This window comes from Mastigoproctus giganteus, chromosome 1 (genome assembly GCF_048544385.1).
Source record: "Mastigoproctus giganteus isolate SK-2022 chromosome 1, ASM4854438v1, whole genome shotgun sequence".
In the NCBI taxonomy this organism is placed as follows: Eukaryota; Metazoa; Arthropoda; class Arachnida; order Uropygi; family Thelyphonidae; genus Mastigoproctus; species Mastigoproctus giganteus.
Genome location: NC_143575.1, coordinates 22,414,581 through 22,429,999, shown reverse-complemented (window position 1 = coordinate 22,429,999; position 15,419 = coordinate 22,414,581). Strand labels below are relative to the sequence as shown.

The 15,419-nt window shown below is 37.0% G+C and overlaps 1 protein-coding gene across 3 annotated transcripts in view; it reads right to left on the bottom strand.

Moving 5' to 3' along the window:
• Positions 1–15,419, bottom strand: part of LOC150090631 (transcriptional repressor NF-X1-like) — a 164,314-nt gene that overhangs the window by 79,294 nt on the left and 69,601 nt on the right. For all 3 annotated transcript variants that reach the window (XM_090371845.1, XM_090371861.1, XM_090371854.1), the window contains exons 6-7: positions 10,844–11,146; positions 8,389–8,703 (exon numbers count right to left, since the gene is read on the bottom strand). In XM_090371845.1, coding sequence (XP_090227971.1) covers positions 8,389–8,703; positions 10,844–11,146 — 618 coding nt within the window. The remainder of the gene's footprint in view (positions 1–8,388; positions 8,704–10,843; positions 11,147–15,419) is intronic.

The following is a 15,419-nucleotide window of genomic DNA, read 5'->3' as shown; positions in this document are numbered from 1 at the left end:
CTGGCTAAAGGCAAATTTCCACACGTCTATCCTACATCTGTCTTTCCTCAATTTGAATTTATGCCCTCTCAGGTGATTATTCTGAGCGAGAGGAAGAATCCCACCAGTAATGAGCATGCTCAAACCATTCAAGGCTTTATACACCTCTATCAGATCACCTCGCTGGTGCCTAGTCTCCAGACACTGTAATTTGCAAAACTTAAGCGTTTCTTCATAAGAGCGCCCCTTTGTTCCATTCACTAATCTTGTTGCCCTTCTCTGTACCCGTTCCAGCAGCTCCACATCTTTCTTGAAATGAGGCCTCCAGACCTGTATACAGTACTCTAGGTGTGGCCTGACCATTGCCTTATACAAGGGAATAATCACCTCCTTATCCCTGCTAGAAAAATTCCTATATATCATTGACAATACACCATGAGCTACTCTTGCAGCCTGTCTGCACTGCTCAGAGAACTTCATATCTGCCTGCACAACCACCCCCAGGTCCCTTTCATTCTCTACCACTGTCAGTGTAGTACCACAGAGTTGATACGTTGCTCTGGGGTTGCTGTTTCCCATGTGTAGTACTTTACATTTGTCAATGTTAAACTTCATTTGTCACCTCTCAGCCCATCTGCTCAACCTTTCCAGATCCTGTTGCAGCAGCATAGTGTCAGTAGTGTCATTGACAACCCTGCCTACCTTTGTATCGTCTGCAAACTTCGACATTAAGCTTGATATACCATCATCAATATCATTTATAAATACAGAAAACAATAATGGACCCAACACTGAGCCCTGAGGGATTCCACTAATGTTATTAGTGAACGAGCAGTGTCCATTGATTACCACTCTCTGTCTTCTCCCCCTCAGCCACCCCTTTATCCACAGCAGCAATTTGCCTCCAATGTCACACTGCTCCAATTTGTGCAGCAGTCTTCCATGTGCAACAGTATCAAAAGCCTTTCTAAGATCCAAGTATATAATATCAAAGTTATTCCCTGCATCCAGTTCCTTTGTGACTGCATCATAGTATCCAATCAGATTGGTCAGGCAAGACTTCCCCTTAACAAAACCGTGCTGTGTCCGAGCTATAACTGAAGTCTTGTCTAAATGATCCTGCAGTGCTTCTTTAACTAGTGCCTCCATTCATTTTCCTGGAACAGAAGTTAAACTCACAGGTCTATAATTACTTGTGTCAGCCTTTGATCCTCCTTTGTGAATTGGGGTCACATTTGCACATCTCCAGTCTGTGGGTACCTCCCCTGAGTCCAAGGAAGCTCTCATAATTATGGCTAAAGGTTTGCTTACTTCCTCTGCTGCCTCCTTTAATATAACTGGATAGATCCCATCCACCCCGGGTGCCTTTCTTGTGTTTATCTTCAACAATTTTCCTCCACTTTACTCTCAGTTATTACAAGATTCTCTAGTTTACTGCTAGAGTTGATTACACCTCTGGCATTCCCCTCGCTAAATAACTCCTCATGTGTGAATGTCGATGCAAAACATTCATTTCGTTTGTTAGCTACCTGAGCAGGATCATCAACAGTTGACCCATCGATATCAAGTGGACCAATCTGATTCATCCCCTTCCTTCTAGAGTTTACATAAGTAAAGAACTCTTTGCTGTTTTTCTTTGCATCCCTTGCCAAAGATTTCTTGTAATCTGCCTTCGCCTGCCTAACCTCCTTTGTAACTTGGTTACAGATCAACTTGTATCTATCATAGGCTTCTGTGTCATGTGTTAATTTGTATGTATCCCATGCATGTTTCTTCTCTGTCATATGCCTCATTAGTTCATCTGACATCCATTTAGGCCTAAACCTTGAACAATATTTCTTAGTTGGTATGTAAAGCCTAGTAGCTTCCAAGATAAGTTCTTTGAATGCTCCCCATTTTGAATTTGCTGTTGGTAACATCATCAGTTGGTCACACTGTATAGAATTTAAATACTGTCTCAGTCCATCGTAGTCGCCTTTACGAAAGCAATAACCCTTCCCTTTACCCCTAATGGTAGTTACCTCTTTGAGTAGTTACCTCTTTTACCTCACAGAAAGCAATACTCTTCTCTAACCTTGTAGTTATAATTTTACTCAATAATCTACACATGGAGTCCATCACACTGCCCCTGAAATTTGAAGGATTGTTTTTATTGCCCTTCTTAAAGATAGGAGTTATATATGATAAGGGCCAATCATCAGAAGTCACATCTTCCAAAATTTGATTTAACATTCTTGTTATTATTCTTATCAGTTGGACACGGCCATATTTCCATAACTCCATGGGCACTTCTCTTGGAAGGCCCTGACCCCTAGAGAGTGCATCCCTTGGGTTGCAGATGGGGGAATCCCACCAGATATGGAAGAGTGGGCTGAATATATTGACTCGTGGATTAACAGGGCCTCGGGGGGCTATAATCTTGACAGCAAAAATTAACTAACTTTTTTTTTTTTACTTCAAGAAAACAACTAAAAATTTTGCCCATGTCGGAACGTGATACACTTTGTGTGCTAATAGCATACCTACCAACTTTAGGAATCAGGATCCAGAAAACATTTAACAAATTCATCTTTCATCCAAAATGTTTCTTCCAAATTCATAACAGAAATAACTACTGCATAGCATAAAAATGCAAAAGAAAAATTATGGATGTTATTGTTATATTTAATAAACTATATTTATTCCTTCTAGTAATATGCTCATAAGGTCCATTTATTCCTGCTAAAAAATTTTAATGTTATCTTCTCAACACATTGATACATTTCAATCAACATATTTCGATTTATTAAAAAAAGATACAATTTCTGGAAATCTTCCTGAAAAAACCAAAAAGTTTGCAAGCATGTAACAGTGAGAATGTATACTTCTTATCTGATTTTTCTATAGTTGTATTTTTTTTCCAATTCTAACACAATGAATAATGCAGACTGATGGTCAAAACTAAAATCACACTGAAGGAATATTAAAATTCATATTGGCTTCACTTTTAAACATTTTAAATAAAAAAAATAAAAATAAAAAAATAAATAATCTTTTTACAACAGCATAAAATTTATCAACAGAACTAATCGACTGATATGCTGCTAACTAAAATCCCAAGTCAGAAACCAACATTCATTATAATGTGTCTATTTAAAAATAATATTAAGGTACGATCCTCACAGGCTTTAATGACAGTCTACAGCTTCTAAATGAAGTTTTGATCCTTGAAAACAGAAATCCAGGAGTTATTTAAAAGCACATGGTGTTCTGTTTATGATTAAAAGTGCCCTTGCAAGTAGGGATAAGCATGTCACTGTTTATCTCTGTATAAGACATTGGTGAGACTGCATCTGGAACACTGTGTTAGGTCTGGAGGACATACCTGGGGGTCTAACTGAAATGTATAAGGCCCTGAAGGGAATCAGCAAAATGAACAAGGGAGGCACATTCTCACTGGTAAGAGAGAGACAAAAACTAGGGGACACAAATATAAAATCTTGGAAAATAAGCAGAAGGTTGGATCTGATGAAATTTAACCTTCAGGCAGTGTGTTGTGAATCAGAAATAAATTACCATCAGGATTGTGAAGGAGAGCATTTGGTAAAGTTGAATTCAAGAAAAATATATAAATATTGGTATTAATGGCCCTCAAAGCATGCGCTCATAACTGTAAGCATATGTCTAGAGGAGTGTGTACTCACAGGCTGATTTGCATGTTGTATGGGCTGAGAAACTCAGAATAATTCACTACAGGAGCTACACCCTCTGACTCAGATCAGCAAACTACAGCCTCAAATGAATTCCTGCAGTCATTGGAGGGAATCGAACCCAGATTTCACCAAAAAAGCAGCAGGGAGCAATGCATCATGCCAATTAGGCTGCCATAGAGGGCTAAGAAAAACCAGATCATCATTTTTTGACAATGAATAACTGTGAATTGTGTGTGTGTGTGTGTGTGTGTGTGTGTGTGTGTGTGTGTGTGTGTGTGTGTGTGAAGAAAAAGTCTGCTTCCATAGCCGTTCTGATACTAAATCAATATATCATGGCAAAAAGTACACCCACTGGCCAAAAAAAAAAATTAGAAACAATTTGCAACTAGAATCAGCAGATAATTTAACATGCGGTATGCAAATGTAATACTGACAGTCCACTGCGGTATGCAGTGGACTGTCAGTAATGAACACTTTTTTCAAGAAAAGGGTGAACAGAAAGTGGACATGGAAGAGTCCAAATGGATTAACAACTAATGAAATCGACTTCATCCTCACTAACAGAAGATATATTGTGAATGATGTTACCGTCCTGAATAAGGTAAATATTGGAAGTGATCACAGAATGGTAAGATGTACACTTGATATAGATGTAGGAAAGGAAAGGAAAAAACTGACTTGAGTAAATAATACAAAGGTCTTTGAAATAACAGAGGAGGAGAAAAAGCAGTATGTACTGGAACTTAAGAACAAGTTTGAGCTTCTGCAGACTGCTCAGGACCAAGATATCGACGAGGAATATTACAACTTTCTGAAAGTGATAAAGCCCAAGAAACCTATAGGGAAACAGAAATCCAAAGAAGAAAAAATTAGTCAAGAAACACTTGTCATGATGAACCAAAGACGACAAATGAAGAGCAAGAAAAACACTGACAGGGAGAAAATTGAGTATACTGAGTTATGCAAAGCCATTAGAAAGAGACTCAGAGAGGACATAAGAAGATTTAACACAAGAAAAGTAGAACAAGCATTAAGGGAAAACAAAGGATTTAAATCAGCAGCCATGAGCAGTAATACAGAAAGACAAATGATACTGAAACTGAAGAATAGCGATGGTGTACTTATAAACAGCAGAGAAGGCATAATTCAAATAGCAGAAGACTACTATAGAGAATTATACAAGGAGTGAGGGAATGATACCAGCAGTGGGGAACATGGATTGCAAAGTAGCAACACACACGACATACCCGATATTCTTCCTGATGAGGTAGAATATGCATTGAAGAAAATGAAGAATCGGAAAGCCCCGGGGAAAGATGAAGTTACTGTAGAGTTGTTAAAATTGGGAGGAAGAGACATAACACAAAAACTGGCAAGGCTCTTCACAAAGTGCATTAGAAAAGGTGTAATGCCTAAGCAGTGGAATAATGCAATCATAGTTTTGCTGCATAAGAAAGGAGATAAATCAGAAATTGGAAATTATAGACCAATTAGCTTGTTATCCCATATCTACAAGTTGTTCACAAGGGTCATTACTAACAGATTAGAAAGAATACTTGATGAGAATCAACCGAAAGAGCAAGCTGGCTTTAGGACAGGATTCTCAACTACGGATCACCTTCACGTAATATCACAGCTAATGGAGAAAGCAAATGAATATAAAACACCATTATGCCTGGCATTTGTGGATTATGAAAAGGCATTTGACTCCATACAGCATAAGGCAATGTTTCGGGCACTGGAAAGACAAGGCATAGATACTCCATATATTATGATTTTGAAGAAAATATATGAGAGTGCTACATCCTTTATTAGACTAGACAAAGACAGTAGCAAATTTAAAATCGAGAAAGGAGTTCGACAAGGAGACTATCTCCGAAGCTGTTTACTGCTGCCCTTGAGGAAGCTTTCAGAAGATTAGACTGGTCGCAGAAAGGAGTCAATGTGAATGGAGAGTACCTAAACCATTTATGATTTGCAGATGACATTGTGGTCATAAGCCACGATCCCAAAGAATTAGAGGAAAATCTTAATCAGTTATGCACAGTTAGTAAGGATTTTGGACTAAAGATGAATATGGCTAAAACAAAAGTAATGATGAACAAGTATGCCACGGAAAGGGAAATAATGATTGAAGGAGCAGTAATTGAAAAGGTGGAGTCATATACTTATCTGGGACAAGTTATTAGCTGTAATAATGATAAATGGCTTGAAGTCAAGAGAAGAATAAATTTTGGATGGATAGCATTCAGGAAATATAGTCACATACTGAAGAGCAATATCCCAGTTTGTCTGAAACGCAAAATAATGAATCAATGTATACTCCCCACCATGACTTATGGAAGTGAAACTTGGGCACTCACCAAAAGAATGGAAGAGAATCTAAGAACTACACAGCGAAGAATGGAACGAATTATATTGGGAATCAGACTGTTAGATAAGAAGAGAAACACATGAATTAGGCAGCAAACTCAAGTAAAGAACATTCTTATCAAAACTAAAGAACTAAAATGGTCTTGGGCAGGACACATAGCTCAAAGACATGATGACAGATGGACTAAGAAAATAACAGAATGGTACCCAAGAGGAGCTAGAAGAAAACCTGGAAGACAAAGGCGGAGATGGATAGATGAAATTCATGAGTTTTTGAGTAGTAAATGGATGGCCAGTGCTCAAAACAGAAGGAACTGGAAAGTTGCTGGAGAGGCCTTCATCCTGCAGTGGATTGAAAATGGCTGATGATGATGATGCAAATGTAATTTGTCGTATGATATGATCACAAGTATTTTTGTATCAGATAAATATTGTATGGTTTCCTTGGGGCTTCTTAATCAACCCAGTCATGAAAGATGGTTGATCTTTTCAATTTTCAGAAAGGTGTCATTGTTGGAGCACATTTAGCAGAAGTCACAATTGAGAAACCAAGAGGAAATCGCTTGTGTCAGAAGCAACCATCTCAATAGTATAGAATGAGTGGAAGATGAAAGAAGAATGCAGCTCTAAAAGGAAGAAATGAGGCAAAAATTTGGTACTCCAAGATTGAGACTGCAGAATTTAAAACAAAATTTGCATCAATTGTGTTCAGTAAATGATGCAAAAATTCAATTTAGGCAAAAAAAGAAAGCCCCACTTCCAACCAAACTATACAGTGTCAGCTGAAGAATCTGGGATTTAGTAGTTGTACCTATACAAAAGCTACTTCTTTTTGTAAAAAAATCTGAACTGTCGATTGGAGTGGCATTGCCAATGCTAAGAGTATTTTTTATATAGGAACAACAGAAAATTCTTTGCAGAGGTGGACAGGAAGTTGGTACTCTGTTTCCTTAATGGGTAGGTGTCCACTTCTGCTCCTGCCAAGGAGCCTTAGTTGTTTTTCTTGGATTTGATCCAGCAATAACGCCTTCTTCCAGCTTGGTTTTGCTGGTTAATATGAGTAACTTCTGTTGATCTCTGTGGCTGCTGGTAGATGGCTGTTTGTTGAACTATTTGTCTTTTGGAGAATACCAGCGATGATCAATTTCTAGGATGTGATGCTTGCACTCACTCTGAAAGTGTCTCTTCATCGGTTTCTGCTGTAGCCTACTTGTCCAGCTTGTTGTGATGATCAGTCTCTAGGATGTGATGCTTGTGCTCATCTGTGGATAGTGTCTCTTCATCGGTTTCTGCTGTAGCCTACTTGCCAGGTAGTTGTGTTGTAGCCGAGGGGATGACCATCAGCTACAGCACAGTTGATTTGTAATGTGAATGTGAAATTTGTATTGTAAATAATTGTATACTGTACTATTTCTATATGTATGGATTTGTCAGATTTTTTTTGGCTAGGGGCCACTTTACTCATATGAAAAAAAAATAAATGAATGCCAATGCTAAGACTGAACTGTGAAACAATGTGGGAAAAAATGTGGTCTGAGGAGTCTCAATTTATACTTTTTTGCCAATGGTTGAGTGAAAGTGGTGTGTGAATCCCATGAACCATGCAACTAGATTGTTTCATGTCCACCACTCAAGTGGCTGGAGGTGATCATGGTATGGGGTACATTCTGTTGGCACGGACTGGGTCCACTCAACTGTCAGATCATGTTACCTACAATGAACATCTCTCTCTCTCTCTCTCTCTCTCTCTCTCTCTCTCTCTCTCTCTCTCTCTCTCTCTCTCTCTCTCTCTCTCTCTAGTATCAAACCAACTTCACCCTGATTATGATCCTTTCTTTATAATACAATGCAACTATTCACCATGCAAGATCTGTATGTGAATGGTTTGAGAAACATTCTCAATATTTCCAACACCTAACCTACCCTGATTTTCCAGATCTGAAGCCAACAGAGAATGTCTGGAAAGAGCAGTTCTCTACTGACCACAATTCAGTAGCTGGCAAATATCCAGATGGAAGAATGGTCAAATGTGGGGTTAGATTCCCTAACACAGTGGAATCTATGAAACAATGTGTGTGAGCTTGTAATTCAGGCAAAATGTGAATACTGAATATTAAATACTGAATAAATCCTAATAAATACTGAATAAAGGTTTCTAATTTTTTGGCAGTGGGTGTATATCTTAAAATGTAAATTTCCTTTGATATTTACAAAACTTTTTCTCCATTGGATGGAGCGCATCATTAATAAACAAACTATTCCTGTTGTAGCAAAACTTGTATAAATCATATTTTAAAAAAATGAAATAAAACACCAATCATTTTAGAGAATAATATTCACTTACCAACATTCCAACAGGTGTGACAATTACCCTTATGACACAGTTCTTGGCACAAGTGAAGGCCACATGTTAATTTTCTATTACAAGTCAGTTCACATTTATGATCTATGCTAATACAACAAGTATTTAAACACTTATGACGACCACAATCCTTTCTCTTATTACACCGTTTTTCACAGAAAAACTCAGCCAGTGAACCAAGATCAACACATAAAACCTCTTTTGTTAATGAACCGCATCGACACTTGACTGCTGTAACCAACGTACAAGCTGGACATTCACCCACATGACAAAGAGCTTGACATTTGTGGTGATCACCTAAAGAAAAATTTGAAAACATATTCCATTATGTTTCTCATAACAAGCTACATACATAAAACCTAAGTAAAAAATATTGCTTAAGAATGAAAATTTGGAAGGTTAACCATGAATGAACTTGGTATTTTTCTGATATGCACATTACTAAAATATTGGGAAATTCATAGCATAACAACATCACTGTGAAAGAACCAAATAATAGTAAAGTATATAAAACATTCTTAATTTATAGAAATAGCATTAAAAACATTAAAGGGCAAATTTCTCATTATTCAGCAATGTTTTTTTAAAAATCACCTTGGCAGAAGCTTATGTTTTTTAGGATTAATCAGAAACAATTTATACAGCATGCAAAAATAGCAAGAAATAGAAATTTAAGGGTGCCTCTAAATAACATGCATTTTTTGTTTAATCACATCAATCATATAACACCAATGAGGTAATTTATATCTGATTCTGACATTTATAAATATTTCACATTTCCTACAAAGAAATTTTTAAAAAAAATAGGTTTTTTGCTTTATTTCAGGCTGTAATCACTCTAAAAATCTGATGTTTGAAAAAAATATAAATGAAATGTCATGGATACAATAACGAATTTACGAGTAACTGTAATTAGTGAGAGAGCGGTGAGAGCTGTTTCCCCACAAGTTATTCCAGGTTTTTTTTCCCCACACATGATGAAAATCAGCCCACAAGAAAACACTTGTACAGACATAATAAACAATAAAAAATGTATGAAGTGACCTACCAAAGGAACTGGTGCACTAAGATCAGAGCAGTTGAAACAGCAAAAATCTTCAAAACAATAAAGCACTTATTAAAAGAGATACTTTGCTACATTAATTGAGCTGGTTTATTTTGAAATTTTAATTAAATATTAAAAATAAAATCCAAATACCCTTATCAGTATTAGCAATTAAGAATATTTAAAACATTTAACAAATGGAAATGTTTACATTTCAGATAGCATCCTGCCCATGATGGGATTAAGGGATACTTACAAAGAAATTACAAACAAATAATATTAGTAAATAAATCAGAAAGGCCTTTCTATGCATCCAACCTAATGGCTAGAAAACAAAATTTTTAAGTTTCTGGCTATAAGGATAGATGTACATAAGACCTTTCTAATTTTTGCCACTTTGTTAATATTCCTTGATACCAGCATGGACAGGCCACTAGCCACAATGTAGGCATTCCCATTTGTTAAATAATTAAATTTTTTTTTAAAATAAGTGCATTTAAACTGGGAAAACAGCCTCTAGCACTCAACAGATTTGATATGGTCCCCTGTAGGCTATAATATGTTTCTTCATCTTGAAAAATATCCATGGGCATATTTCTATAGGCAGGTTTTTTTTTTTTTTTTTTTGTCAAGAATGATTCTCCTCTCCTTCTACCTTTATCAGCCTTGCTAATATTGATGAAGTGGTTGTTCTTTAGACCTTTTAGCGTTTAAATTTATTCCTTTGACATATTGTGCTGGGAAAGTCTGATGTTTCCTGCTCAAGATTATCCTTAACAATTTCCATTCTCTCAAAACACCTCTTAGGCTCACACCTCTGTTCAACACATTAGCAAGCTTTGGCAGACTGTCAATATTCACCAGAATACTACTCACAGGTACCCAGGTTAGCCTTGGTAAATGGCTCAACCTTGACATATACTTCAGCCACCCCATGCCACTCTCCAGATAAGATATCCTAGATCTTATAGACCTTAACAGAACAGCAGATCAGGCATATTTCCAACTTCAAAGAGAGTTCTACCTCTAAAAGAAGGAAGTCAGCATGGGGAGTCCACTATCCTACATTTTGGCAGCCCATGTTTTCTTAATTTCTTTCTTAAAAGCCACAGGAGAAACATCTGAAAGTGTCAGGCCAAACATACGGCCTTGTAAATTCTTTATCAAAGGTTATTGTAACCTCAGTTATTTTTGCACTAAAATTTTGTTTCTTTCAAAGCAGTGAAATGTGTTTCTTCAGTGCAACACTTTTTATTAGAACATATAGCTTCTATCCATAGAGAATATTTAATAATTAATAAATTTAATTACCATTTTAATTCATTAAGTTTTATGCACTATCTGTACTAATTAAAAACAGTTTAAGATAACGCTGTTTTTTCAGGGTATTACCTTTTGGGCCACAAATTAAAGTCTTGCCACATATATTATTACATGTGGGAATAAGGTCTGTACAATTTTTTCTAATAATGATGCCTTCTAGAAGTTCTATCTGTGTCTTTCCACAGGGACAATGGGTTAGTATCTCTGGTAGAAAATGACACTGTTCACAAACACCAGGATGGCAAATTGCTTCACACATGTGATGGCCACATTTCAACTTCTGACTACATGGAAGTCCACAGGAAAACTGAGAACAAGTTGATGTTTCTGGTGTGCACGGTACCTCTCGGTCAGACTTTCCACAGTAGCATCCTAGAGAAATAAAAATTCTGATTCAGAATCTATAATTCAAATAATGTCATAATTTAGAACATATAAATTTGAACATAAACTAATCAATAGCACAGTTATATTAACAACAGGAAAATGTTTTTAACAGATTACCTGTTTTTTAAAAATAAATTAGAAAACTGAATAACTAAATAATAGTTCCTGAAGCCAGAAATTTAATTAGTACAATACAGTCCTTCAGGATGCAAGAGTAAACTGTTATTGAAATATCTCTCAAGGCCATATCATAAAAGAGTTTTTTTTTTTTTTTTTGGTTAATACAAATTCATTGACAACTAGTAATCAGTAGTAGAATATATATATATTCTACTACTGATATTCTGACCCACTTAAATGTTTCAATTATATATATATATTCTGTCCCCGTTTCGTTTTGATCTAAAAGAATCTTTTAAGTTACGCTGGTTGGTTTTAATGGGAATTTTCTAGCACAAGGGCAACTAAGACCAAATTGTGCCTGTCACAGTAATTATATAAATGTAGTAATTATAATTTAAAGAAATTATTTATGACTTACAAATGTTAAAGAATGTTTATTCATCATCATCGGCTAAATGCACACTTGTTGATCACTCGCTGTTGGTTTGTTGCACAAGGAGTCGTCTTCTTCAGAAATGCTTCAAGAGGGGTTTGTTTCCAAGATAATCTCTTCTATTTTCTTTATAAATTTCATAATAGCATGCATAAGCATTTCTTAATGGCATACACAAATTGCAACAACTAACACGATTTGTGCAAGTGAGATGGCAACTAACACGATTCGCGCGGAGTAACAAGTTTACAAAGAAGGAAAAAAAAAAAAAAAGGAATGAAGAGAAGATGCCGAAAATTTATTTGTTTTTTATATGATTGAAAAATTCAGTGAAGGGGAACTCATTTCACCATCATAATACCATAGCGTAAAAACCCACAGAATTCCAGTTATCAGGTTCATCGCAAATGCAATAAGATCGAGTTTACTACCCGTTTATAATAGATTGCACTAATAGAAAAGAGCAATAAACCCGAAAGTGCAAATTGTTTTTATTATTTTCTGATAGTGATGAAATGTGTTTTAGAAAAATACAAAGGCGTTCAAAATTGATTCTTATAACGGAACATAGAATAACGATGAAAGTGTAGTGCGTTTGTAATGATTTGAATTGGTAACTAATACAATTTCCATTATAAAAATTACCTTTTAGAGAGATAAATAGCTTAGTTATATAGCGAAAATTTCAACTTCCAAGGTCTTGGAACAAATTAAAAAAAAAAAAAAAAAAAGGTGTTGTTGGGTTCACATGACGATATTTTCACGATACGATGGCATCTCTGGAAAGGATTAATATCATAAAACAGGATGCATTGCATTGTACAGCTACGAGCGTGGTTTGAAATGTGGTATTTATGAATGTTTAACATTCTTTTTTTGCAATTAATGTTCATATTTTCAATTTTGTTGATAGTTGATACTTGGGGGGAAAAAAACTCGTAAACCCGGGAACTCTTAAAGCGGGAACTGCCTGTATATGATAGTTTAAACATGTTGTTAGGCTTGTATATGAATCTGCAAGTGAAAAAAAAAAAGGTTTGTGTCCCACTTTTCAGCAATTTTCGCTTTTTGGCAGTGGTCTGGAACCTAACCCGCTGTATGAGCGGGGCTCTACTATATAAGTTTAGTGTTATAATTTTAATTATATTGAAATTGAATCGAAATCATGCCTCAGACCAGAGCAGCGAAGCAAAAGGCTCAAGGTAATGGAAGTGCTGTGGGTCAGGAGAGAATTGAGGGGTGGGGGTTGTCCTCTGAAATACAGCCTTTTGAAATGCTGCTTGTTTGATGTTTGTGGGGCTATCAGGAACGGGACATGATATTGCCAAGGGGAATGTCTTTGTGTGCACTTGACGTAAGGAGTGTGAGGAAATCAGGCGCCAGCTCAGCGTTGTTATTTGTTTATTTGGTTTTTAGGAGCATTAGCAACTAAGGCCATATTGCTCTTGGGGGGATATACGGTGGTCATTCCTGACCTTTCCACATCCCCCGTATTTGGTGGTCACGGGCTCGAACCCTGGTCTAATCAAGAAGCGTGTGCTACGCACTGCTGCTCCTGCCCACCTGGCTACGGAGGCTCCCAGCATTGTTATGGGCCTTTATGAGAGCTTGAAGAACAGGTGAGATGCCCTCGAAGGATTTAAATTGAGGGGCCCATCAAGCTCTCAGCTGCCCATATCAATGCCAGAGCTTGCACTTGACAAATGCGGCAATCCAAAAGGCAGAATGCATTGATCCCACAGGAACTAGTTGTTGTCGGTGGCTATTGTCAGGAAAACAAGGAATATATTTTGCAAAATAGGATAGGTGGAACAGGACGAGGGTATGTCTGCCTGAAGCAAAGGTTTTTGATGTTGTAGAGCAGATATCATCTTTTAAGGGCACAAAAGGTGATAGTATTGTATACATTGGTGCCAATGATATAAAGAGTAGGAGAACGGCGGAATTACTTAACAAGTAGAGGTCAATGTTGGAAAAAAACCAGGAGTTAGGGTTGAATTTGAAAGTGTCTGCAATTCTGCATATACTCCCTCCTATCGAGTCTATGATGAGTCTTGTCAATCAATTCAGCCCTAGAGTGATTGTGCAAGGCTCGTGGGGTAGAATTTTTCTCAGCCTAGTTTGTTGTTTGTTTGTTATTTGGTTTTTAGGAGCATTAGCAACTAAGGCCATATTGCTCCGGGATATGCGGTGGTCATTCCCTGACCTTTCTGCATCCTCCGTATTTGGTGGTGACGGGCTCGAACCCCGGTCTAATCAAGAAGCGTGTGCTACGCACTGCTGCTCCTTCCCACCTGGCTACGGAGGAGCCCTCAGCCTGGTCTGTGCTTGTTAACCAGAGAGACTGCTTCTACAGGGATGAAACACACTTAAATAGAAAGGATGCAAGAATATCTGCTGATGTTATCAATGCAGTGTAAGGTGAGTCGGAAAACTGCTAGCTTGGGGGTGATACATGGACTAATAGATTAACAGAAGCCGATGGCAGAGGTGAAATTAATTCTTGCACTGCTTCTATTGGAATGAACAGCAGCCAGGAAAACAAGGTAGGAGGGATTTCAGAGACTGCTGGGAGTCATCACAGAACAAGTAAATGCATGGGCTGTGTTAGGGTAACTAAAAATAAGAACAAGTGTATGTATACTTGGGTGTAGACCAATGCTAGGAGCGTAGTAAATAAATTTGATGAATTTGAGGTTTTTGGTCAAAACATCAAAGGTAGATATTTTTGGAATATCAGAGACGTGATGTCACACAGACATAAGGAATGCAGAATTGGAATTTGGAGAGTACAATGTGTACAAAAAGGATAGACTTGATAGAAAGGGAAAAAGGTATTAGTTAGGCTATAAGTTAAGAAACACAAAATCTATGGAAGTGCAGCCAGTTGACATGGGTGGACAGTGCAGTGTTGAGTCATTTTGGTGTGACATAAGCATTGGGAAAGCAAAATTGAGTAGGAGTGTGATATTTTTTTTTTTGTTTTTATAGGCCTAATGACTCTGATGAATATAATAAACAACTGTACAGAGAAAAAGAGTGGGCTAGTAAATCAGACTGTCTTATAACGGGGGATTGTAATTTTGCAGATACTGACTGGAACTTGTGGATTGGTCACTAACTCACTAGTAAGGCTTTTGTGGATTTATTTGATGATGGTTTTCTACAGCAGCATGTTCGGGAGGTAACCAGAGGGTGTAATACTATTGATCTGATTATCAGTAATGATATTAAGAATATGCAGATAAAGGAACCACTAGGTGGCAGTGATCACAGTGTGCTGATGTGGGATTTACTCAAAGAAGTAACTACAATCAGGGGTAAAGGGAAGGGTTTTCCTTTTGTAAAGGATGACTATGGTGGTCTCAGACAGTTTTTAAATTCTATACAGTGGGACCAACTGATGATGCTACCAACAGCAAATTCAAAACGGGAAGCATTGAAAGAATTTATCTTGGAAGCTACTAGGCTTTTCAATACCTACTAAGAAATATTATTCAAGATTTAGGCCTAAATGGATGTCAGATGAACCAATGAAACGTGGGAGAGAAGAAAACTGGATGGGATTCATATATATTAATGGGTGACACAGAAGCCAATAATAGATATAAGCTGGTCTGTAACCAAGTCACAAAGGAGGTTAGCCAGGCTAGGGAAGATTATGAGAAATCTTTGGCAAAGGATGCAAAGAAAAACAGCAAA